Source organism: Prionailurus bengalensis, chromosome B2 (genome assembly GCF_016509475.1).
Source record: "Prionailurus bengalensis isolate Pbe53 chromosome B2, Fcat_Pben_1.1_paternal_pri, whole genome shotgun sequence".
Taxonomy (NCBI): domain Eukaryota; kingdom Metazoa; phylum Chordata; class Mammalia; order Carnivora; family Felidae; genus Prionailurus; species Prionailurus bengalensis.
This window is the reverse complement of record NC_057349.1, coordinates 65016701-65044509: the sequence shown is the minus strand read 5'-3', so window position 1 is coordinate 65044509 and position 27809 is coordinate 65016701. Positions and strand designations below refer to the sequence as shown.

General features: G+C 33.8%; 1 protein-coding gene across 50 annotated transcripts in view; it reads right to left on the bottom strand.

Moving 5' to 3' along the window:
• Window positions 1-27809, bottom strand: part of RIMS1 (regulating synaptic membrane exocytosis 1) — a 490579-nt gene that overhangs the window by 132321 nt on the left and 330449 nt on the right. For 18 of the 50 annotated variants that reach the window (XM_043591765.1, XM_043591776.1, XM_043591777.1 and 15 more), the window contains 4 exons: window positions 24352-24508; window positions 23230-23355; window positions 21617-21679; window positions 16938-17027 (listed from right to left, as the gene is read on the bottom strand). In XM_043591765.1, coding sequence (XP_043447700.1) covers window positions 16938-17027; window positions 21617-21679; window positions 23230-23355; window positions 24352-24508 — 436 coding nt within the window. Of the gene's footprint in view, window positions 1-8073; window positions 8158-16937; window positions 17028-17926; window positions 18005-21616; window positions 21680-23229; window positions 23356-24351; window positions 24509-27809 lie in introns of all 50 variants that reach the window. The other 32 variants (XM_043591770.1, XM_043591773.1, XM_043591794.1 and 29 more) reach the window with 8 other exon arrangements.

Here is a 27809-nt window from a genome sequence, read left to right as displayed (position 1 = left end):
TGCCAGATAATCTGAGTGTATCCTATATATCAAGCCCTGCTCTGAAGCCCACTAGAAACACACGTCAAAGTAAAAAGTCCACCTTCATGGTGTGTATAGACTTCTGGGGCTGTTCATCTCTCCCCATCTCTTTCTCTATTGCCAAAAACTGGGTTCACTGTGTTGTCCTTCCAATTCAGGGTTTCGGCTGTGTGTTCTTCAGCCTTCTGTTACTGTGACATCTCACTTCTGAGAGATGAAGAGAGGGTTTAAGCAGAAGGGGAACCATTTCTCACTTACCACTTTCCTTTACTATTTGGAAAAGAGGATATATTGAAGGACAGCTCTATGCCAGGCACTGAGGGAGGCACTGACTTATTTAACCCTCATGACATTCCTTTCAGAAAGTGTCATCTTCATTTAAAAGGTGAGGAAATAAGATTCAGGACAAGGCTACTCAGCCAGTAAGTAGTAAAGCTAGGATCAGAATGTAAGTATGTCTGGCCCCTAACCTGTTCTGTCATATACTGTCCAGCAAAGAGAAGGGAGGAAGTAGATTCTGATTATGCCCTTGGGGTACACTCTTGCTCCAGAAGGAAGAAAGCACGAAATAGGGTACAGGCCTAGGAAAGCACTAAGAGATGATCTCTGATGTGAAAGGCATATCTCCGATATTCTTATTTACTTTGTTGATCCTGTGATCAGGAGAGGTCGATAGTAGTGTGTAGAAGACTAGAGAAGTATGTGGCATGTGCCCAAAATCAATGTGAGATGGTTGTTGCGAAGGAAAGCTTGTTCCTAAGGCAAAGGGAAGGGAGGCATATATATAGCAGGAGCTACTGTAGGCCCAGTAGATATCTGAGCTCAAAATAAAAAGAAATATACCATTATGGGAAATTTATGCATTGTTCTAAGAATGCTCAGGGACTGGGAGGACAAATGTTCCTTTTCTCATATTTAGCAGAAAGCAGAATGAGAGTACAGAGTTTTAGGCCAATTCATGAAACTCATTGCCATAAAGGTTTTCATTCCTTCACTCATTTATTCACTCAACAAATATTTGCTGGACATGTGTATATGCCAGACACTGCTAGTTGTCTGTGAACACATGCCTGTGAACACACACATATACACAGAAGATTTCTGCCTTCAAGTAATTGACATGTTATCCGTAGGAGACAAGCAATAAGCAACAACAACAAAAATTCCACAAATGAATTACATGGTGGGCTGATATCACATGAGAAGGTGATAAATGCTAACAACAACAAAAAGTCCACTGGGGCAAGGAGGATCAGAAATGTGTGTGAGGGAGGGGCTTGGCGGCAGATGCAGATGGCCATTTTAAGTAAGGTGATCAGGGAAGGAGTCCTTGAATTGGTAACCTAAGATCAGGAGGGAGTTAGACCTGTTATGTATCTAAGGAAAATGTAGCCCAGGAAAATGAAACAGCAAGTACCGGGGCCCTAAGGCAAGTTTGTGCCTGGTATGTCCAAGCAAAGTAAGGAGACCAGAAAGAAAATTGTTGGAGGGGGAAGAGTCAGATGGCCAAGTTTGGCCATGAGGGGGGTGGTGGTGAGGGACGTGTAGAATCTGGTAGACTTTTGTACAAACTTTTTATCCCTGCACAACAAAAGGGTTATAGCATCTTTTAGAATTTGTCTGCTTTTGTTTCTATCCCTACTAATTTCTATTAATCTTTCTGGACCCCACTGAGATTTTACTTCTGTAAACTTTCAAGTCTTCTTCCTCTTGTGATCCCTATAATATATCTGTACACTAGATTGATTATCACAGCAATCCAAAATGATGGTGGTGATGACAACAATGATGATGATACCAATGACGTCTAACATTTACTAAGAGTTTGCTGTATGCTGGCATGACTGCTTTACCGGAATTAACTCATCTGATCTCACCAATCTAGTGAGGTAGGTACTACTCTTTTATCCCTTTTAAAAATAAAAAGATTGAGGCTTAGAGAGACTAAATAATTTTCTCTAACGCACAAAGTCATTAAATGTGAAAACACGAGGTCAAATGAGACTCCACAATCTCAAAAGCAGTGATCACATTGCGTCTGTGACATAAATGACTCTGGAACACAGTTGTTAAAAGCATGGACACTGGACTCGTACTGTCTGGGTTAAACTGTCTGTTTCTGTCTAGCTGGGTGATTTTAGTCAAGTTACTTAACCAATTTGTGCCTCAGTTTTTTGTTCTTACCTGTGAAGTGGAAATAATACTACCACATCGCAAGTTTGCTAACTCTAAATATTTCAACATTACTATTTTTATTATAGTCTTTGTTTGCAACATTACACAAAACAAGGATTTGTAGTAGTTTTAGCATTACTTAGAACTAGCTAGTGGTAAGTGCTATAAAAGTATTTAAACTGATAATTACATATATTTGTTTCATGAAGGTGAAGAATTTTATCTATAATAGTGCCAAACTCAGAGTCACTGTTCCATAACTGGGTGACAAAAATTCATGCAGAGCTTCATACATCTAATTTTTTATATTTTTAACTCACTTGTCAAGAATGACCTTTTTTTTCTCTCTCTCTAAATGCTATAGAAACTTGCTTTTATTGAAGATTCATCCTAAGATTTCTACAAAGGACAGGTTTTTATCATTCTTTTAACCACTTAAAAGGATCTTCAAATTGAGTTAAAATAACATACACATTAATTGTAATAATTCAGTATAAAGGAAGAATAGAGAAGAAAGTAGAAAATTCGAATGTCTTTTCCACTCCAAATCCCAAGTTACAACTATGAATACATTGCATATTTTAAACACAGCTTTTCTTAGAATAGAATCTTGCGACATGTGAAATGGGAAAGATAATAACAATTCATGTACAGTTATGTATTACACTACTGAAACTACTGATCATATAATCATAAATGGATCATAGTGAAATGAACCACATTCTACCTTACATTACTCTTTCTAAGTTCCTCGCAATCAGGAACGGTATCCATCTGAGTTATCACTGTAACGTCAACACCTAGCACATAGTAGCTGCTCATAGGTATTGAGTGAATGGTTAAAAAAGTAATAATTTGAGATTTACTCTGTAACTTGAGAGTCTAAAAAAGTAATTAGGGTTACAAAATTCATTTTACATAAAATCAAATAAATTTAGAAATAAAACTTTTCATGTTTTCTGGGCTTCAGTAAAATACAAAATACCATAAAAAATGCCATTTGGTTACTGCCTTATGCATAATGAACTGTCAGTCATTATTATTGGCCCAATATATGCTTACAATGATACAACAAGGCAGCATAGACACAAGTGTAGTCTTCAAGGGACACTAGAATTCAGCTAGTCCACCTACAACTACCTAAATTTACAGATGAGGAAACAGAGTCCCCTAAGGTTTAAGTGACTAATCCAAGATAACAGGGGCTTTAGTAAGTTGGTGAGGACACCATCATGAGCTCATGTCCTTAGGTTCTCTGCCCATTCTGCCATCCAGTGGCTTGCATGATTTAATGTTTACTGGAGGGACCCCTGGAGAGAAGTGAACAAAAAAGTTACAGTGCTTCTATGATGTCTTAATTATTTTGGGTTTTAACAAGTTTTGTTCTATTAAAAGTTTTTATCATTATTTTACTGTTCATAAAGAATGTTTCTTTGGTTTACACATGCAAGAATCAGAACTATTGAGCTTTCTCTTCACTTCAAAACTTAATACTTGTATGGTTTTGATCCTATAATTCTTAGTTCACAGGGCACAAGTGGAATTCTTTAAAAGTTATCAAACTAAATTCAAATGTAAGGTATGACAACAATTATTTTATTATTAGAGCAAGAATAACGATCTGAAAAGGATCCAATGTTCCATATCCAATGTTCTATATCCAATGTTCCTAATTAATCTAATTTCTTGAAGTTCCATCTTTATTATTCTATTAATTTAAATGTGAAGATTCATAAAATGTACTAATGAAGAGAGGTAATGGTTAAAATCTATTTCTGTGCTATTTTCCTTTCCTCCTCAGTAACTAAACTCAATTAGAGCAATTTCCCAAAGACACTGGTAAATACAGCTTTTCTCAAGATATTACAATTCTATTAAAGTCTAAAGTTAATGTTAATGAAAAAATAATACTATTAAAGGTATTTTATAATAAAATTAAAATATAGTACGTTCTGTTTGGGAGAAAATGTAACAAAAATCTACCACATAATGTTTTAATTTAATTAGAATTAACACGGATATCATGAGTAAATATCTGTGTATTTGCTGGCCAACGATCTACATGGCTTAATGTGGAATGCAAATCCATCCTGTGACTCAAGATGTGACTCATCTTGTGTCTTCATAAGTTTAGGAAGAAAGTATTGTATGTGAATAGAATCTACTTAAATAAGAAATATTCACACACAGTGAAGATAGCTGCATGCAGTTAAGATGCATGTACATTTTTTAAGTATTGATAGTTATATATATGACTATGGCCATTAAACGGACTTAAGTATTTTGGTGAATGAGTATATTTCACTCATTCAAATAAAGAACATCTTTGAAAAGCACAGATAACAAAAGATGTTATGAAACAAATAAAAATGGTAAGTAATGTACTGAATTTATGAATGGTTCTACATTAACTCTGTATCACTGCGGTAACTGCCCTGAATTTCGGAAGTAAAAAAAAAAAAAAACAGATGATCTCTTCATTCCAGAAGATTCTCTTAATGAAGAGAGAAGATTCATTCAGTTTGAATCAAAAGAAACCATGTGACGCTTTTGGTCAAAGATTCCAATAGGCAAGTAGCTGCTACTAAGTGACAGGTGTGGGAAACTATACAAATAAGATTATTTGCAAAAGAAAAAGAACTTTAGCAACTTAGGAATTAATCTTAAACACAGCGGGATGCTTTACTTGTTCCAATAATTTACTTCTTTCCAATAATTTAAAGTCCTGGAAAATAGGGTCATTTCATCAAATATTTTTAGTATTTATTTAAGTCACACACCTTAAAAAAATCCTTAAAGATACCATGTATAATGATGCAAAAATATATTTAATCACATATTGGAATTGGTAACTTCAAGTTAATAAAGGGTTAAAATACATGTCAAAATGTACCAAAAGGATATATTGCATTTTCCTGGAAAAGCATTTATACCAAGAATAGTTTAAAGTAGAATTAGTCAGTAATAATTATGATTATTTATACTAGTCTTTCACATTTAAGAATGATTGATTCAGCTGTGAGCACTAAACTCAGAACCTTGATGCTTCAGGGTTTTATTAGAACGCATTTGTTTCTAACTTGTAACGCAAAAAAAAAAAAATTGATTAGTTTGAAGCCATAAATAGATGCAAATTTTATTAAGATTCATAGACAGAATTATGTATACACAGATTGATAAAAGTTACTTTTTACATATTAAAATGATGCCATTTACTAAGAGGTATTTTGTTATTGGAGTGATTATTTCTTAAATGTGAACATTTTTAGTAATAAAACTACAAGGAAATTTTCCCTACAATTTTACAGTCAGAACCATTCTTGGGGTTCCAAATCTATGTATTTTCTTTTTATCATTGTTTTAAATATTCTACAACTTCTAGGGAATTTTTCCAGATCTAGACAAACCTACTTCCATGTTAATTACAAATAAATCTATGATATAGCCTGAGATGACATCAGGACTGTTTGAAACTGAAATTAAATTGTGGAGAAAGGATACATTAAAAATTCTGTGTGTGCATGCATGTGTATACACGCATGTACGTGTACATTTATGCTGTAAGAAATAAAGGGCAGCTAAATGCTTTCCAACTTACTAGGGAACTGTCTTAAGCAAAATTTTTTGTATTACTGCTATGATCAAGTAGGACCCTGATACAGGATGTCCAAAGGCTGATTATATAAACTGTGACTGATTTTAGAATACTCTCTTAGTTACCAGTGACCTGGGGCAAAAGTCACCTGATGCCCAAAACATTATGGGCATTCATCATCTCCAAATTTGATGTTATATTAACTTCATTTGGAAATTGGTAGAAACTTCTGAATAAATAAATAAATCTGATAAGAGATAAGATGCAAGAGTTAAGTTTGCCAAATGACTGACATGGTTACCTATGAATTTAGCATCTGTTGATTTTGCTATTTCTCTATCATTTTTATGGGCACATATTCCTATATTTTAATAAAAGTTTATTGTAAATAACTTTCTGTTCCCTATAGTAACAAGTAATAGTATCTAGCTATTTAAAAAGTATTTCTGTTGGTTGAACATGGATCTTATTTACAAATCGTCATAATAAAAAAATGTGTATTCAGAATTACATATTAGTAAAGGTTTCCATAGTAGTCTTACCTAAAATGACCATTTCCATTCCTAAAACTACCCATAAAGTTATATATACAATCTATTAAATCAAATAACAGAATTAATTCATATGTCATTAAGTGACATCTAATTTTCAACTAATTTTCATCTCATGTATATAAGAACTGAAACTATTGTTTGGATATCCATTTTGCTTAATCTATGTCCTGATAAACTTACATTTATATTCATTATAAAGACCATTATATTTAATTGTCCTATACTCAGTCAGTACATATGATGAAATCCACTGATTCATTTGTTTGGGATAAATTCAAAGGCTTTCCAGAATTGTGTTTTATAAAAGGAAATTCTAAGTTGCTTGAATGGCCAGAACTTTGCTTTTCTTATACATACTGTGACGCTAGCCATAAGAATAGTGTGCATAGCAGGGCACAATAAATATCTGTTCAATGAATGAGTAGCAATGGATGTAACCTTTGATTTAATTTATATGATTATTTTGTATCTTTTTTGAGACTACTTTAAATTTATAATAATTTTTAGATTGGATATTTTACTAATTTGTCTACTCTCAGAAATTCTATCCTAGAAACCAGATAAGTAGCAGAAGGAATTAGTTTTAAATTTCAAATACTTTAAGTCATATTAAAAGGTAAATTTCTTAAAGATTAAAAGATGATAAAATATTCTTAAAGTCTTTATAAACTACTAGTTTGTGGTCCTTTCCAACATTTGTAAGATGACTTAATTTTTTCTGGGTGACAGGGTTTAGTTTTCTTTCCATTTGAAATCCTGAAGATATTTCGACTATTTACAGATATTGAAAAAAAAATTACATCACTCTTAAGTAAGACTGCAATTACTCTGCTATCACCACACATAGTGGAAACAAATAAACAAAAGGAACCTCCTGTATATGCTTGCATGACTAGCTGTTCTGTTTCTGAGCTACCAAACATACTTATCTATTTAATATATATTACCAATGTGTTGACTGAATTTCTACTTAAACTAGAAGAAACATATCCTAAATATCCAATAACCTTCTGTGACCAGTCAGAAAAAGATACTTAAAGGTAAGGACTATATATAACAGACACCATAAAACAGGAGAACTGGGTTAACTACAACCGAGAAAGGTAACAAAGCATTTCTGACATATCAGCATGAAGTAGATTCAAAGCACTGATGCTATTTTTAAAAACCTACCTTGTAGACTGGCTCTAGCCCTTGGCAGTATTTGGTTTAAAAACACAATATTCATACGATTTATAAGAACCCATTATTCTACTTTCAATCAGATGTTTTTAATGTACCTCCAAACCTAAAATTATTATTAACAAATTTATGTAGTAAAAAAATAAGACAACTGAGATTAAACCGCCAACCGATATAACAAAGAAAAGTCTGTCACAGATTTTAATAAATTTTAAAGCACCTGAAAATTTTTATTTATTCATGAATGTTTAAACAAAAACAATTATTTAAGTGTGTTTCTAGAAAACCAAAACACTGAAACAAATGCCCATTTAAAACAGAACTCTTCCGCTGGATCTGGCTTAGTTTGTCTAAACTATAGCATTTGCATGCCACTCTCATTTCAGGAAACACTCTGAGGTGTGTTATTAGAGGTGGATATGCAAAATATGTGGTTCTGGCTCCTGAAAGGAAGCATATCACAACCCACATTTCTTGGTCATCCTTCACTTGGTGGCCTAGAAGCCTGTTGAAGCCACTTGTCTGTGAGGAGGAGTTAGCTAGTACCTGTCATTCTCCGGAGATGCATGCTGGATTTGAATCCTGGGGCTAGGAGGTCGTCTCCTATCTAGGGAGGGGGACCATTTACCCCTGTTTGCCCAATGAACAAGACAGGAAAAAAACAGGACATTTAGTAACTTCTAACATAAAAGAATATATGGAACAACAGGACTGGAAAAGCACCGCAAAAAGGCAAAGGGTAGCTTCTTTGCTCCACAATTTACTCTTGATTTTGATAAGCCTTGGAAAGATAAATTATAATGTTGTAAGGAAATAAATCTTGTTACCCTGTAAGTGAACAGAGAAACAATTTACTTGGGAAGATGTTTGAAATCTATTATGTGTAATTGTTTTCTTTTAAACCGTGCTTGTGTGTGTATACATATCTGCACACATACATATATATAACTTTAAGTGAAAAAGATGCACCCTTAAGAATTTGGCTTATGTTTGAATAAAATAGGTTTAATAAGCTACCAATACTTAGTTGATACCAGGTGTTGAAATTACTGGATAAAGTGACAAAGATGAGGTGTGTGAATTTAATACAAAGGAGAAACACAGTTTAGGTGAAAGAAAGAAAAATGCTCTTCAGTGTGGAAACAATGACATTAAGAAATAATTCATAGGAATGCTAACCAGTGAAATCTTAACAAATTTTCTTGGGGGAAACCGTAGCACTAATTACTGAAATTTAAAAATTGTGAGTAAAAAACACTGAGGGATAAAAGTGGGAAATATTACTTGTAAAAAATTTCTGCAAATCTTTATTTGCAAAAGTATCTCCCAATAGATTAAACAATGGTTTTTTTTATTTCTGTATTTACAATAATATTTTTTGTGAATAACAGTTAAATGAAAGTCTGAATCTTGGTTTATTCTTTGTTAAACTATTTTGAGATTCTGTCTGTGTATAACCACAAATTACAAACACCTAGTTGAAAACTGAAAAGAGACAATAAGGGACAGAGCAGGCCAGATTTGGAAATTTTTACATATTAGATATGAGCATTTTAAACAGGATAATTTCTGTTAATATTGGCTTCCTTTTATTCAACAAGGGATAACTGAATGATCTTTAAGGACTCATCTAGATATAAGATTTTATAATTATTCAAAATAAACTGGTCCTGTTGTTTGTTTGTTTTTCTTTTTTATCTGTATTTTTTGCCTTTTCACTTGGCTTATTGGATTTAGTTGATAATCTAGACAAAAACAGCAAAGGGCTGTCAACATGTGACCAGGATATCTGAGACCAGCAGATACTCAATTCTGAAAGCCCTTTGGAAGCCTGCTTCATCAATCAGCTTTAGATAAACTTGTCATGATTCAAGCAGGGCTTTGAGGAAGGTGTGAGGCAAATAAAGATATTCAATAGCAGAATTTAGGCAGAAGAGAAAATTGTGTGACATGTACTCTTAAATGTGTTACATGTTTGCGAAATTAAAAATACTTTGTATTAATCTGAAATTATTTAATAATTTTAGATTATTGAGATAGTTGGTCAACCCAGTCCAAAAGCTTTAAAATATATTTCACTTTACTGGCTTCTGTTCTGAAGAACAATAACGGAAAAATATTTCTAAGATAATTGAAATCACGACCACCCTGTCTTCTACATGAAGCTGGATTCAGTCATGTTAAAACTTGAGGTGCTGAAAGTTTTACAGGATTTGGAAACACAAAAACATGGCTAATGTGTTTTTCTGTAAAGTGATAAGTAATGTTAACTTGACAGGATCATGAGTAACCTTGCTTCTTGAGGCAAAATTCCAGTCCTTGTGTTTATTTAAACAAAAAAGTAAAGAAAAATGCTGTAATTATGAAACATGCAGTGAAAAGCTATGAAGGAGAAAGGTGTACATTTGGAAACAAGCAATTGTGAATGCAAGCTATGAAAAGGTAATTCTTGACAAAATATTTAGCATAATACATGGATTATCTGTACATTCAAAGTCCTTCTGAATATGCTGATATATGGTACCAATATAATAAAATCCATTTGCTTTCCCACCATATATTTAATATGGGAGCAAGACCAACTTATGCTCAATTTTTGTCTAAAGACTAGATATTAGGTAAGTTTTAACAGAACCCATATTTGTGAGTTTCAGATATACTAGGATATTTTACATGCTTTTAAATTGTGTGCAACTTCTTTCTCTCCTATTACAAAGAATAAAAGGTCAAAATTTGAATCTTTATCCCCTTGTTATTTTGCCAAAACACAGGGTTCAACTTCCATTTTCATCTTGGAAGGTAGCACAGTGCAGCTGTTAATCATGAAGCTCCTTTTCTTGATTTCTCTTTCCAAACTAGCTTGCCTGTAAGTTATACTGGTTAGTTACAGTATTTGCACTTTAACATCAGGTATCCTAAATTCATTAATTCAGGAATGTCTATTTGTTGGAGCTCAACCCTTTCACTGTGATCACAGTAGAAGAAAGGTCACTCTGATGGTTAAGGGATGGAATTAACAGGCTGTGTGAGCTCCTTGCATAAGGAATTGTAGTTGTTTCTTGGTTGAGTTTTGACAGTTATATAAACTATGCATTGCACTGGAATAAGTAGCTTACATTTGCAAATATCCAAGTAGATAGTAAGTTAATACAGGTAAGAAATAGTGAGACCCTTAAGTAACAGATTACCAGTGGTGAGGGGACCTGCTGATAAGATAAAAAGGAATTAGAATTGATAGGTCTTGATATGCAAATAAATGGTTCTTTCATCATGTCTTTTTTCCCCAGCAATAATACACTATAAAAATAATACGCATGTGTTTAAATGTGCAACTAATATTTATGCTTTCGTATGTACACATCCTTCAATGGTGCATCTCTCTTGGCAGAACATGGAAAAGCAGCTTAATTATCTGAAAGAGAAATTATATGGAAATGTAAACCATTCACTCCATAAATAGCAAAAGAAGTATCTGTGAGTTGGGGTGCCTGGGTGGCCCAGTCGGTTAGGTGTCTGACTTAGGCTCAGGTTATGATCTCGCAGTTCATGAGTTCAAGCTCTGCACTGCGCTCTGTGCTGACAGCTCAGAGCCTGGAGTCTGCTTTGGATTCTGTGTCTCCCTCTCTCTCTGCCCCTCCCCCACTCACTCTCTGTCTCTCTCTCTCTCAACAATAAACATTAAAAAAAATTTTTTAATCTGTGAATTACTGTAATATTAGAACCTAAATCTGAACAAATGAGACAACTGATTATATACTATTTTTATATTCTAATCCCACTATTTATTTTAGTCCTTTAAAATGTGTGTGATGGGGTACACCTGGTGGGCTCAGTCGGAAGAGCATGTGACTCTTCCGCTCAAGATTGTGTGTTTGAGCCCCACATTGGGTGTAGAGATTACTTAAAAAGAAAATCTTTAAAACAATGGCTGATGGCTACTAAGGAGGGCATTTCTGATGAACACTGGGTGTTATATGTAAATGATGAATCACTTAATTCTACTCCTGAAATTAATGTTACATTATATGTTACCTAACTGGAGTTTATAAATAAAAACTGGAAACAAAAATACATAAAAAGAAAAAAAAAGAAAAAAAACCCTCATTTTTCCCAATATTGTTTTAAAGTAAAATTAATATAGATACTTATACTGTTTTTTTTTTAAATTTTAATTCAATTCCAGTTAATTTATTTTAATTCAAATTACAGTTGTTAAGTTTTAGGTAGGCACCTCCTTTCCCTTATTACTCATGTTTTCCATGTAGAGGGAAATTTATTCAAGCAAGCTCCTAGTCTCTTTCTACCCTTCGCCTCAGGCTACCCCAAGAAAGGAGGACTGGCTTATAAGATCAGTGACTATGTTAAAGGACCAGGCACAGGTAACTTAGTCCTTTCTGGATGACTCCTTCCAGATCAAGCTACCTACAAATGGTAAATGCTACAGGACATAAACCTACAAAGCAGCTGTTAAGATGTGAGGCATGGGCCTGAACCTGTCTTGTGGTTCTGTGAATCTGGCTGATTTAACAAGCTTATAGACCTAAAGTCACAGCTTCTAAACTTGTTCACTGTATTTACGGTGATAATTAGATGTCCCTTCTTCTAGTTCTTGGGTCTAGCTCACAATTAGACCCAAATTTGGGAGCAGAAAATAGGGTGTATTTTTTAAGTTCCCCAAATCTCCAAATCGAGCATTTACTAAGTAAAAAATAATAATGCTATCACAAGAGATGGCAAGGACAAATAAGATATGATTTCTGTCCTCCAGGTATACAATATAGCAAAAGAAATAAATACCCTATTAAGTAAAATATAACGTGTTTTAATAGAAATATGTAGTACCATGTGGGCCCAGAAAGTAAATAATTCTGACAAAAGAGAAGGGGGGGTAGTATAAATGGGTTTTATAAAAGCTATGGTTATTAGACCTAAATTTTTGAAGAATGAGTAAAAATTTTAAGCAGACAACAAAGGAAAAATGGCATTTTAATTTTAATGGATAGAAAACTTGAGACAAGAAGGAATAAATACTACTAATAAAGCTCATGAAAAAATCAATTGGGCAAGAGTGACAAGGGAAGGGCTAGAATATAATTCAATATAATCAAGGTAAGGGATCTGTTTGGGAGATTCTGAAAAGAGAACTGATAGGATTCAGTTCTGATTCACTGAATGTGAAGGAGCAGGAAAAATGTTTCCAGCTAATGTGCTTTATTATATGTCAAAGCCATCCTAATAAGAGGAAAATTTAGGGAGAGAAAGTATTTTGCTATAAAAGGATGTAAGGGGAGCAGTGTCTGAGTGACTTAGTTGGTTAAGCATCCGACTCTTGGTTTGAGTTCAGGTTATGATCTCACGGCTCATGGGTTTGAGCCCTGAATTGGGCTCTGTGCTGAAAGTACAGAGCCTGCTTGCAATTCTCCCTCCCTCCCTCCCTCTCTCTCTCTCTCTCTCTCTCTGCCCCTCTCCCACTTATGCTCTGTTTCTCTCAAAATAAATAAGTAAATAAACTTAAAAAAAAGAAAGGATGTAAGAGGAGATAATGAATTTAAATTAGACATTTTGATGTACACAAATGGCAACTTTTAAAATTTAGACCTAGCACTCAAGGGAAAGTTCTGGCCTGGTCAATTACAGTAGAGTGTTGTCTTCATAGGTATTAATTAGAATGGAAGTTTTTGATGGAAATATAATTTCAGGGACAGAATGAGTGGGGAAAAACAAAAATGAAGATGGAGCCAGGAGAACACCTATCCGTGTGGGGTGAGATAGGAAGAGAAGCCTGCAAGAAGAGGCTGGGTCATAACCAAGGCCTAAGAAAGAAAATCTGTAGAAGGTACTAAATACAAGAGAGGTTCAAGTGACTAGGTGGTTAATGCAAAATGTTGCAAGACACTGTTGGACAATCAGGGAGCCAGTGTAGTTCATAGAGGAATTTCAGCATAGTGGTAGAGCCATGGTAAGGGGTAGAAGTCAGACTGCAGGATTTACTAGGAGGCTAAAAAATGGAGGCAGTAAGTATATACTACCATTTAATGAGCCTTCAGTAAGGCTGTGATTTCTGTGAACAGTCAAGGAAGAAGATAAAATATCCCAGGAAAGCAAATGTTCTCCAGTAGCTCTAACAATAAATGCTTCTGAACATTTCAGTAATAATTTGTTTTAAAATCTTGGAAAGAAAAGGTTAATGGCAGGCCTATAACTTACTCGTTCCCAAACAGGGAACAAGGGGAATGAATGACCTCAACAGACCCTGAATAAAGATGAAGGAAAAGTGAAACAACCTTAACTAAACTTCCTTGTAAATATTCAATGGTATTTGCTAATGAAAAGATAAAGGAGAGTCCTCTATTAGACATCTTTAGTAGGAAATAATTAGTCTTTCTAGACCTTTTATTGCAAATAAACCCAAATTTTCTTAAGCATGACTAGAATGAGCAATGGGGTAATCCATAATTATTTTTGTTATTAGTGTAATCAACAGAATATATAATGAAGACACTCAAAAACTGAAATGGCTTCCTTTGCAAACAGTGCTTCTACATGCATTATTCAGCCTGGGCCAAACCATCCTAATGAAGGAGACAAAATGGACTCCTTCAAGAAAAGAATAGGTCACTAGTGCCTGGTGCTCCTTTATCTTTGAATCATTAGTGAACTATGGTGTTGGACACTGAGTCTGCTTTGACAGTTTCATTCTTTGCACTGACACAATACTTCATTTGTTTTAAAAGTGAGTGAAAATTCTTCAGAAAAGGGCACTGAGTTGGTATAACAACATACAAACATTCATCAAAATGGTTTAGAATCAGCAAGTTGTTTAGTTCACAAGGCTGTGGGCTGTGGAAATACGTTACTATCTTAAGTATATGAAATTATGTTTAAAATTTTTCTTTAACATTTTATCTACTATGTATAATAAATTAGGCATTAACATAAGAAGCTCTCTGCTCAATCAGAGAAATTAATAACCTGGAAAACCCTCTAAACCTCTCCATTCCTACTCTCTGCACATCCTGTCTAGGGACTTTAGCTACAGTGGAGAACAAAGTCACCACTGTTGATACTATGATGTTCTGCCTCAAAGCCACTTATAGGCATGTGCACAAAAGGGCATCTGAAGTCCCTATCCTCCAAACCAGTAAGAATCTACAGCTTCTGTAATTTTCTTGATGAAACCTATCTCATTTATTTTCTTCTTGGCAATAAAGTTGACCACAATAAATTAAAGATCAATGAGAATACCAATCCCTGCCTCTCTGTCTCATTTTTTAATGGAAAATTTCTTTGTATTCAATATATAGTGAATATAGATTTCAATCATACTTTTCTTCTATCAAAAGTAAGTACATTCACTTAGACCTTAGACTATTGTGACCGGTACAATAACTTGGCCAGAATATTTGTCTACACGCTGATCTATTTTAAGGGTATTATCTGAGAGGTTAAATATACCAACAAATGGATTTGTGAACCCTATGGCTTTAGTGTAACAAGGGAACATATGCTAGATAGGCTTCAGCATAAGGATAAACCTGTGGTATCCAATACAGTAGCCACAACCCACCAGTGTCTACTAAGCACTATGAAAACAGACATGCAAAATATCTATACTTTTTAATAGACTATATGTCATAATGATATGTCAGATATCATTGTCAGATATATACTGGGTTAAAGTATTAAGTTTAACTTCATCTTTTTAATATGGTAACCAGAAAATTAAAAATTATAAATGTGGCTTGTGTTATACTTCTATTAGCTAGCACTTATATAAGGATATTAAAAATGTTACGGTGTTGGGGCACCTGGGTGGCGCAGTCGGTTAAGCGTCCGACTTCAGCCAGGTCACGATCTCTCGGTCCGTGAGTTCGAGCCCCGCGTCAGGCTCTGGGCTGATGGCTCAGAGCCTGGAGCCTGCTTCCGATTCTGTGTCTCCCTCTCTCTCTGCCCCTCCCCTGTTCATGCTCTGTCTCTCTCTGTCCCAAAAATAAATAAAAACATTGAGAAAAAAAAATTAAAAAAAAAAATGTTACGGTGTTATTGTAGTCAGAATATTCTACTGACTTGAACAATTCTGTCTTGTTTTAATACCAAACAGGACATATAAGGAAATAAAAAATAAGTAAAAAATATAAAAAGATTTTTCTGGCTACTCTTGTATTTACTTTTTTCTTGGGGAGAGGAATAATATATAACAAAAGAGGAAAAATAGAACAATTTCAGCTGTGATTTTAGAAGACCCAATAGCCATTTCAACTAAAATTTCTACTACAAATGTAAAAAAAATACAACATATGTAAGTTACATTCTACTGTTTTCTATTACAAAATAGAAAAATACAAAAGAATTAAAAACAAAAAAGTAAACTTCTCAGTAGAATGTTATGACAACAGTAAAAAAAGGGTGTGTATATCTGTACCGACTATTCAAGTCCAGAAATAAACAGCTCATAAACAAATAAACAGATTTAGTCTAGAAAGATTGCTAAAGAAAAGCTTTAAGCAGCCTCTAAACAAGAGAAGTGGGTTACACATTAGCATCACTAAACGTTTTTTCTTCAGGGTTTGTAAAGAGGGAGTAAACAAATCTCCAGTGACTGACTTCTAATTGAAAAGAAAAAACAATTACATCCAAGACTATCAATGATAACCAAGTTTACTGATAGAAAGTTCCACTACGATGGAAAAATTAGCTGCTCAAAATTAGGAGACATTGTAATACAAAAACATTGAATACATTTGAATTAAAATCAGAATTATTTATTAATCAATTAAAAGTGTTAAGCAAAACTGTGCGTGTATGTATAATGTGCATTTATTTTGTAATGCATCATAAGATCTAAGATAGACATAACATTTTTTTGTTGTCAAAATGTAACTTACTGCAAAATGTGATCTATATCAAAGAGTAGGTTGACTAAACAGCGAATATAAATTCACATGGCAAGTTTTCTACCTAAATGAAATTCTTACTTTAAGTTTGGGAAAGACTGCTGAAACCTACAAATACTATTTATCATCGGAACTAATAGGAAAGTGATCCTCCCCTTCAGATAACTCACTGAACCTTATCACATTATCAGCATACTGAAGGCTCCCTGAGTAGTGTGTAAATAAAACCACTGAACAGGAACAGAAGGGAAAAAGCAGCAGCCAGAAGCAGTTACAAATTACATCACACCATTTGCAACAACATTCATGGAAATATGTGTATGTGTGCCCTCGGGCTGACCCACATACACATATCTCTAGGTAGACGTGTATCATAAGGGGAGGGGAGAATGGAGACAGTTAGCAAAGTGAACATGAATGAATAAACCTGTGAGACTCACATGAAACAAAACAAAGTGATTAAAAAAAAACCACTAGTACAAATGACAGGGAATTAAGAAAGTCTTTATTTTATACCTTTCTCGTTCTGGTGAATGCAAACTAGTATCTGGTCTCAAGCAGTTGGTACTAGCACTCCTAGCCCTGTCAAGGGAGGGCTGCAGTTCACTAGTGCCAGTGCATTGCATCCAGTGGTAGAAGAGAAAGACAAAGAAAACAAAGAAAGGAAGACCATGTTAGAGAGTAAAGCATAAAATAATGTCCCCTTTACATAAAATGTAGAATCACTGTGATTCAGTTCATAAGGGTGTGAGAGAGCTGACAGGATGGCAGTGCAAAATTTTGTTTAGAAAATGAAACTAAACAAAGATTATGCTTGAATTGGGTTGCATAATTTTTTTAAAAGGGTCTCAGACTGAAAAAAAAAAATGAGACTAAAATCACACCTTCTTATGAAAAAACTGGGATACAAAAAGCACTAAAACAAAATGCCTAAAACTTCATTACCAAGAACAGATGCCACACCAAAACAAAATGAAGGACATCAGAGAAGAAAAAATTTACAACTCAACTATTTTGGGTCACAACACTAGACAAGGGAAGTGGAAGGCATGGCTTCCAAATGTTCTTACCTAACCAATATTTCATCAGTAAATCTCAATACTCTTGTGTTAAAGCATTCATGATGAAGGGGAAAGTCCTGTCTAGTCACTGACTTGGTTTTGGTATGTGCAGGCAGAATTGAGCTTCACAAATCAAAATTATCCAAAAATAAAATAATATAAAATTAATTGTCATAATTAAAATCAACAAACAAAATAACATAAATGACAAGACAACTAGAATTCTGATATTTGAGTAATTAGATTTCATTTAGAGAGATAATCTAGAATAAATTTTATAATTAATTAAAGTTATTTTTAGATATCATTAATTTAATGTTTCTCTGCATATAATTACTCTCAAGAAGAAATGGTAGTGCTTTATTAGAATTTAAATTTGTTATTTTTAGTAGGCAAGGGATTCAGGATTAGTTTACAACTGGGACTCACTGTCATGACTCTTACCTGTAAATATTCCAGTGAGAACTGTTCTCTAATAAAGGCATCTTAGGCGGTAATGTTTTATAGTGCCTAACAAAATATCTGGAACGTGGCCACACAAACACGCAGAAAACAGAAAAATATACAGGAAGCAAATTTTACTAAGACACAAAAAAAATAGGAGGCCTATAAAGCTAAAATCAAAGACGCATCTTTTTTTTCCCCCAGAATAACCACAATAATTATTTGAAGGTAGAAGAATCATTAAAATATGGAATCATAGACATTGTTTTCATAATTAAGATAAAGACTCAAAATTATAATTGCCTTAATTTGAAAAATATCTGCTAACAAACTTCTATGAGTTAATCAATATTTAAATGTACTCTTTAATCCTTGATTTAATTTTATGCCTGCTTCTATGGAAGTAAACAACTCATACCTAAACGTACTAACCAAATAATTTATGTAATTTGGGAATTAAAATATGACTGAGAGAGTTAACATTCTAGTAATTAGCAAAGCGCTGACCAGCATGGCAGGGAGAAAGCTGATCACTGCAGTAAGAGAAGGCACCACCAACACATCAAGTGGCTGCAATGGAGGAAATCCTTCCCATTTATTGGCTTCTGAATTCAAATCCAACCACAGGTAAAATTTATCACTGGAAATTAAATGGGATGGGCAATAGATGCAAATGGGAATATGGATTTTGATTTCGCAGAAAATGGCAGAAAAAAGCCCAACTTTATCTGAGTTCTTTTAAGATCTATGAGAGATTCTGGATGGTTTGTACTACACCAAGCACAAACTAGGTCCAGTTAATTAATTAATTTTTTGATGATTTAATAATGTTTCTACAAGTTTAATTGCTGTTAGGAAAGTCCCTTGTCTATTTTGGCCTACATTAAAATACTATAAATAGGGAAGGGAATAAACATTTGCTAAGGACATACTAAACATTTAAACACCCCACTGGTTTACTCATATTTATACTAATGGCCAAATGAAAGGAAATCTCTTAAAGCTTCAGTTTAAAAATATATTCGAGTACCATATTTGAATACTAACTGAGGACATATTTTACTCAAACTAAGGATTTTGCCTGCTTCACAGACAATAGTCTTATTTTCAACTCTTAGCCTTAGCAAAATATCTCTAATACCAGTTGCTATATTACTTTTTAAAGCAATTGGTTCAAAAGTGATTATTCAGGAACACTCTAACAAGGATTAGCAAAGAATGTGAAACAGAATGGAAAATAGCATAATATTTATTTATAGTATGAAGTTCTAAATTCCCACCTTGGCTTTATCACTTAATGACGGACAGCTATTGAATTTTCTGTACAACATTACTTTCTTGGGTTGTGTTTTTATGAAAAAATGGTTTAATGGTTAAATAAGTAAATAAATACTTATTATTATAAATACTAAATTATAATAATTATAAGTTATAAACATAATAACTGGATATTATGTATTAATTATAAAAATAAATAGGCAGAAAATGAATTAAACAACATGAGACAGATTTCTTTAGTATATGACTTTAACATAATACTGTGCATATTAAATCAGTAGGGAGGGACTGTAATTTGCAATGTTTCCAAAATCTGTTTGACTCACAAACTCTTTTATTGGCACAGCACCAACTCCTCAGAATCTAATTTTGGAAAAACTAGATTTTCCAAGTTTGGTGGAAAATGTCAATAGACCTGATTTTGAATCCTTGCTCTGTTACTTATAAAATTAAACTTTCTCAGGATCTTTCCTCATCTGTAAAATTAGGATAATAACATTCATATAATATAATTACTGCCAGGGAATTGAGATAAAGTATATTAATGACAATACTATGCTTGGTGGCCAATGAACTTTATTTTCATTGTTTGTTAGAAAGTAGCAAATTCTTAAATTTTATTCTTCAAATTCCAAAGTAAATATGATATTATGTATTTTGAAGATTGTACAAAATAATGAAATTACCAGTATATCATACTTTTCATATCCTCGTATTTCACCTTTAGAAGTAGGTAACATGGGAAAGAAAAAAATATATTTAGCTGTTCTGTTTAGACTATTGGTCTCAATTTATTTAGTTTTGTTTTTGTTTTATTGTTTTTACAGTTATAGTCAAATCAACAGAGCTATGAGAAAAAAAGAACATTGTTCCTATAACAAACTATTTGTCAGAAAGAACAAGTAATAGTAAGCCTGGGCGGTTGAGCATTATAAAGAATTTGAGATAATATTTACAACATTTCTCATCTTATATTTTTTCCCTAGTTCACAATCATAACTACTATTTCCTCATTTTTTTCCCCCATGGTGCTACAAGCAAACATGAAAGTAGTTATGAGTAGTCTAATTTTATATATATATAAAGTTGAAATAATTCTTATTAGCACGATCATGTTTGCAATACTGAGCAGAACCGTATGTTCCATCTAGACAAAATAAATCCTGCATTTGACCAAGTATTGCATGCAGGTGCTCCAGGTCTAGCTCTTCCTTCGCCTTGCTACTGTCTTTCTGTTGGCCAAATATATGAAAGAGTCCGTCTGTGTGTTGGTTTGTTTCACTGACTTTCTATTTCCTTACTTTCTATTAACTCCAAATTGACAATAAATATTTACAGACTGCATTCTATGAATAATCTGTAAGATATTTTATGCATTAATTTATTTATTCTGGATGTGAAATCTAAGATGTAATGAGATGACAATAAAGTATCAGGTTCTTAGCTCCAGTTTACAGGAGAATATTCCATCCCCTTTTCTTCTCATCTTTAAAGAAGCATCATATTGTTTGTTAAATGCTTTTAGGAGGAAGTCTGTATTGTAACCCTTCTGGACTGGTGGTGGGGGGGATGGAGGGAGGGAAGGTTTAGAAGTCAAAGGTCAAAGATTCTCATTCTTCATCAAGAAGGAAGCTGATGTTCAGTCGGCAAAAAGTGACTGCTGAAGATTTTATTAAAAGCAAACAATATCTGGGGCACCTGGGTGGCTCAGTCGGTTAAGCATCCAACTTCGGCCCAGGTCATGATCTCACGGTTTGGTTAGTGAGTTCGGGCCCATGTCAGGGTCTGTGCTGACAGCTCAGAGCCTGCAGCCTACTTCAGATTCTGTGTCTTCCCCTCTCTCTCTGCCCCTCCCCTATTTACGCTCGCACACGTGCTCTCTCTCTCTCTCTCCCCCTCTCTTTCTCCAAAATAAAGAAACATTTAAAGAAAAATAAATAAAAGCAAACAGAATATCAACCATACTAGATTCCAAAAGGAAATTTTAAAAAGGCTAAAACAAACTTATAATCACGAAAACAGTAACACTGCCATGCACAGATAAGACCTCTTGTGACTAGACAGGTGTGTGTGTGTGTTGTTGGGGAGGTTGGGGTGGGGGGGGGCTGCTCCCTGGTAAGCATTTAGAATTGTAATTGCAAAATTGGCTCCTCAGTTTTAGGAATGTGTAAAACAGTTCCAAAGAGGCTCATGAATCAGTCTCTGGATTCTGAATATACAAACAGGAAAGCAGTCTGCCTGGATTAGGATTGAAATATATTTGGAACCTTTCCACAACCTCCAATAAAACAAAACAAATTTTGAATTAATTTAACATATTTGTCATCATACCATTAAGGGAGAGAAGAAAGAATAGTAGAATGGAAAGAGAGTCATCACACACAGTTACCATTACCAAATCCCTGTATTTACCTGGTAGTATGGAGGCATTCTGCACTTCGTCCTCGTTTTGCTCTGGGCAGCATAAGAAGCTCACTGCACAGACAGGATGGGTGGTGAATGGAACAGATAAATCATGAGGCATTAAATGACATGGGTTATGCCAATGGTATGCCGATGAAAACATGAAAAGGGAAGAAACCAGATTGTCTGCACTAGCATATTTGCTTGAGAGGTTAAACAAAAAGAAACATGACAGTATTTTAAAAAATTTAAACAATAAAGTACAAACATTATGGTCAAAGTCCTAGCTGTTGCTGATTTGCTATTATATTTCCAAGTGACTTTACAAAATACTAAAACAAAACTAAACTAAACCCTCCCCAAATAAGACATAGAAATCTATTTCCAATTCCAGATACTTGGATATTTTAAAGACCTTTGAAAGGCCTATACACCTGACCTTTCTCATGCTAATTGGAACCCTAAGCATGATAGTCCTCTCGGTTTCTACAGCCACTAAAAACACAATATCACATATTAGTTTTTTTTAACCAATCATGAGTATACTCAATTAGAATTGCTTTATTTTAAGATTGTACTTTTTCTACACTCAAATTAATCTCACTTTATTAAATGCCTTGGTCAAGAAGTCCTTTTTTCCATCCTCACCTAACATCATAGTGGCCCCAATGAATGTTGACAAAGTGACCCTCACTCAACTCAACTCAGGCTAAGCAGTGTGGAATCCTATTCCTCAGAGTAGTTCTTGTCTCAGTACCCAATATGACTACACTCTTGAAGGTCATGGCATCACTTCCCATGGTAGGATGACAATAAATGGTTAAGAAGCTCTACTGAGTTCTATGTCCTTGACTACACAGGAAAAAGTCAATCATTAAGCACCACTGTATCATTTCCCTACTCCTTCCTGAAAGTTTCTCTACTTTAAAAAGCCAGAAGAGGATATTCAACAAGGTGGGTATCCTAAAACCTTAATTCAGATCCTGAGCTTGTGGTCTAGCATATTATACAGTTATGTGGTTAGTTTGAGAAGAAAGTCTATGGGCATGTAGAACAACAGAGTCGTAATGTAGATTTTTAGTAACTGTGTCCAGGAAGTACTTGTTCACATGAAAAAATCCATCTCAATTATTTTGTTTTTTATAGAAATACATTTGTGAAAATTAAGTATATAAAAATATTATTACTGAAGTCCTCACAGAAACTCTGCAACATTAACTTTCAGATGACCTGTATCCAAAATTGTTTAATAACATAAAAAACATATTTTTATGATTACATAAATAACATCCAAAAGACTGCATTCCACAAAATATAAAACATTGAAAATTGCTTAGGTAGGCTTCCTTCTAGAAGTTAGAACAACAAGCTACACATTTTAACCTGGCTAAACATAAACTTTGATCTGTAAAAAATGCACACATTATGACAATATAATGTTAGCGAAATACTTCTTAAAGTTGCATTTCTATTGGGATACCCTGAACAGTTGTTCCTTGAGAGTTAAATTTTGAGTGATTAAATACTTTTACTTTCTAATGTACTATGCCAAGATATTTACCATAAGTTAAAACAGAACAAACAAAAAGTTATAATGTTGAGATCATAATTTGAACAAATACCTGTCTTGTTCTGATAAATACTGACTATCCACATCTCTGGATCTGTGATCAACTGGACTTCGGGAGGCATCATGGTGTCTAGTTGGAGAACGTGACCTTCTTGTTGGATGAATTTCATCTAAACTCCTAAAATGATTACAAAAATTCGTATGCATCAAAGTGTATCATCTTCCCAAATCAGGCCGACAGACTAATGGGGAAGATTTGACAGTAACTGGCAGATAACTGGCATGGCTTAAAAAGTTTTGGCATCATAACCAAATACATATTTTATCAATGAGCTAACAGTATTTATTCTCGGAGTGCTCTGCCTGAGCTACATTTCTTCAACCCTCTTTTCACCTCTGTCAAAAAAGGACCACAATTTTCATCACATTTTCAATTTAATATTTAATTAAAATTTAAGAAGTATGTTTCAATAGAAGATAAAATACGGCACTACATGATTTATGCTTTATATACTTTTCTAAGCATTTAAATTGCTTCAAAGAGACAATTCTAAATTTCTTAAAAATACATTCTCCCTAGGGGCGCCTGGGTGGCTTGGTCGGTTAAGCGTCCGACTTCGGCTCAGGTCATGATCTCACGGTCCGTGAGTTTGAGCCCCACGTCGGGCTCTGTGCTGACAGCTCAGAGCCTGGAGTCTGTTTCAGATTCTGTGTCTCCCTTTCTCTCTGCCCCTCCCCTGTTCATGCTCTGTCTCTCTCTGTCTCAAAAATAAATAAATATTAAAAAAAAATAAAAAAAAATAAAATTAAATTAAAAAAAATACATTCTTAACCTCTTCCTCTTTGCCATTTCTCTCCACAGGTTATTCACTATGATACAATTTTTCCTAACAGGAGAGAAAACTAGCAAACAGCACAAGATAGTTATTCAAAAACTGTGCTTGGGACATAAACTTCTTTGACTCCCTGGAAAAAAAATTTCTTGAGATTCAAGAACAGAATGTAAGATAGGTTGGGTAATGAATAAAAAGACATTTTGCCCACAAATGATTCTGAAGAAAAGAACCTGACTGACCAAGCCGTTATTTCATTTCAGTAACAGTCTTGTGGCAGCTTACATTATATTAAAATTAAAAAGTACTCTCAGAGACACTAAGCCCATCTTAAAGCCTACCTCTGTAATGGCACATTTGGTAAACGTGAACGCGGCCTTCCCTGATCATCGCCGCGGTGAGGAGATACTGAACGTGAGCGGTGATGAGTTGTTCTTTGCTGTTCTGGCACAGTTAATGTTGTAGATTTACTTTCTCTAGCACTAGACCTATAACCTACTGGCAAGAGTACACACAAAAAAAATCTGTCAGTATTCTTCTATAACATAAACTTTAATGTGGAAATATCAGATTACATCTAAAGCAGCCACTGACCTATGAAAATAAATGCCATGCAATCAATATTATTAACCTTTCTCTTCAAAACTATTAAGTATACGTACATAGAATGTAACATATACATGCATAAAAACAGGCTACTGATTTGTTCAAAGGTACCATGGAGATACTGAATATGAATATGACAGTTGATGCCTCAGACATTATAATGAGTTGGGATACTATTTTAATTCAAAAAATGAATGAGTTAGTGATTTTTCAGCAACCCAGATCAAGAACTTGACAGGGAACTATAGTTAACAGATAAGTCAATGCTTGGAAATTTGGTGTCTCTTTAAAAGTTATTTGAACTTTTCTTCCACAGGATAAACTATCTTGGCTGGATTTCAAATGGCTTTGCAAATAAGAAAATGAAAATATCATCATATAAATTTTAGTTAACAAAGAAAAGTACTAGATCTTCATTATTACAAATACTGACTGAATTTTGCAAACCACATATAATACTGCAATTTTCAAGTGAAAATAGTGTATGGATGGAGATGACTATGGCAATAATGCAGAGAAGATTAACCCTCCTATAGAAACAATCATCAAATCTACTTCAGACATCTGAACCTATTCCACAAATGTGTTGGTAACATAATTAATATAGTTAACATAACTGCAATTAGAAATAAATTCTAAAATTGATTCTCCCTTGAAGCAAAAAGGTTTATATCATCTTCTGACTTAGTTAAGATAAAATAGCAATCCAATCTCAAATCCACAGTAACAGTTTAAATTTTTTTTTCACAAGGGTCATTGTTTGCCATTATTGAAAGCAAAATAAAAAATTCTGTGGCCAAAGGAAAATGATTATATTTACAACTACATAAATGTACATGAAACATGAAAACATTATATTTAATTGGGCAGCTTGAACTCTTCTTCACTTATTTGCTTCATAACTGCTATATTATTTTAAAATATGCCATGAAACATCATTATTAAAGGCAGACTAAAAATCCCCAACAATTTATTTTTTCTGATTGTATGATCTTTTAACTAAGCTTAAAGTATAAGGAAGGTCTTTCAGCATTTTGTAAAGTAAAATTTGACAATATTGAGATCAAAGAAGCTCAACCACTCTGCCATTCTGAAAACATCAGTATAATGACCGAATAACATAACCATAAATGATATAATTTATAATTTCATATACTTAATTTTATAACAAAAATCATAGCAATTAAGCTATTATTTTGTGTTTTGTGTAGGGAAGTTTCTTTGTCATTGTTAAGTTGTATAAACTGTAATATTAAGTCTAGAAAGAAACCAACTAAATTTACATGTAGTGAATTTATTTCACAGCTCATTATAAAACATCGTGGTTATTTTTAAAGATAATTAATCCAAGGTCCGAATTACATAAACATTTCAAACTACCATTTGTTATCACTTGATAACATTTTTTATCAATTATACAATAATTATGGAAGGTGAAAACTGAATTGGAAGCACCATTTCAAGATTTCAATGAATATTCATGTTATATAAATAAAACTTTCATATTTTATATAATTAATCACTATGAAATAACAGGGAATTAGACATCTTGCTGTGAGAAGGATATAAATGATTTTTTCCCCTTGGATTCTTTGAATTTATGTAGAAAGTAAGATTTTTTAACTTATCCTAATTTGTATTCACAGTTGTTTTTTTACCTTTTAATTTGTTTTATTATTATTTTAATATAATTTATTGTCAAACTGGCTTACATACAACACCCAGTGCTCGTCCTAACAAATGCCCTCTTCAATCAGTTTTTTTGCTTTTCAAGGTAATTTGGTTTTCTCTGTAGAATGTTTATTATTGAGAACACATTCTAGCTTCAGAAAAAGTTGGGAGGACACTGATATTTTATGCTCATTTCAATGTTTTAGTTGACTCAAAGTTTGTTTGTTTGTTTTTCACTTTATGTATTTACAATAATGCTCAGAAAAGTTGAGATTACCATGGGGCTGGCTCCTGGCTGGCTCAGTCAGTTAAGTGTCTGACTTTGGATCAGGTCATGATCTCACAGCTTGTGGATTCGAGCCCCACATGGGGCTCTCTGCTGACAGCTCAGAGCCTGGAGCCTGCTTTGGATTCTGTCTTTCTCTCTCGTTCTCTCTCTCTCTCTCTCTCTGCCCCTCCCCCACTCACACTCTGTCTCACTCTCTTTCAAAAAATAAACATAAAAAAGAAAAAAGAAAAGTGAGATCACCACGTCTTGCCCCATATAAGGGAATTCTGTATATGATTATTTTTATTCTTCTTAAGCAGCTAAAGTCATTTATTTCAAATAACCACAAAATTATGATACAGTTAATAAAAAGTAGCTCTGAATGTCTCAACTACTTTCAGAACCTTAGATTCCCTAAGTGGAGATAGGTAGTAAGTACATCAAACAAGAACATAGAACTCTGTGGTTCTAGAAAGGCGAACATATTTTTCTAAAAAGAAAATTTAAGGTTCAGCTGTGGTAGGGCATCTATATAAATAAAGGTTTTGGGGGCACCTGGTGGCTCAGTCAGTTAAGTGGCCTATTCTTCATTTTGGCTCAGGTCATGCTCTCACATTCATGAGATCGAGCCCTGTGTCAGGCTTTGCACTGAGAGCACGGAGTCTACTTGGGATTCTCTCTCTTCTTCTCTGCCCCTCACTCACTCATGCTCATGCTCTCTCTCTCAAAACAAAACAAAACAAAACAAAACAAAACAAAACAAAACAAAAAAACAAAAGCTGTTGAACTTCTTGGGGAAACACAGAACCAGAAACTTCAGAGTATACTGAACATATGCAGAACTAGTCTCTACTTCTAAACAAACTCCTCTTCCTATTGGATGCTAGGAAATGTAGTAACAAATTTGTAGTCAACTTCTAAAAGCATATGAGAATGTATCAAGATGCTTATTAGCTTATCCCTTCACTTTATTTTAGCTGCTTGCCCTAATTTTACCCCTTCACTTTATTTTAGCTGCTTGCCCTAATTTTACCAATGTCTCATCTTCCCTCTTTATTTAAAATATATTATATATTACTTGCTACATTGTATTTTTCACACCTGTATATATCTTTAGAAGCTACCACATGTCCATTTTGGATCAATGAAGACTATACCTGAAAATATAAATTAATTTCATTATCTCCCTTCTTAATTTATGATCAGACCTCTGGAACATAATATATTATTGGTTATTTATTTGTTATATTCTAT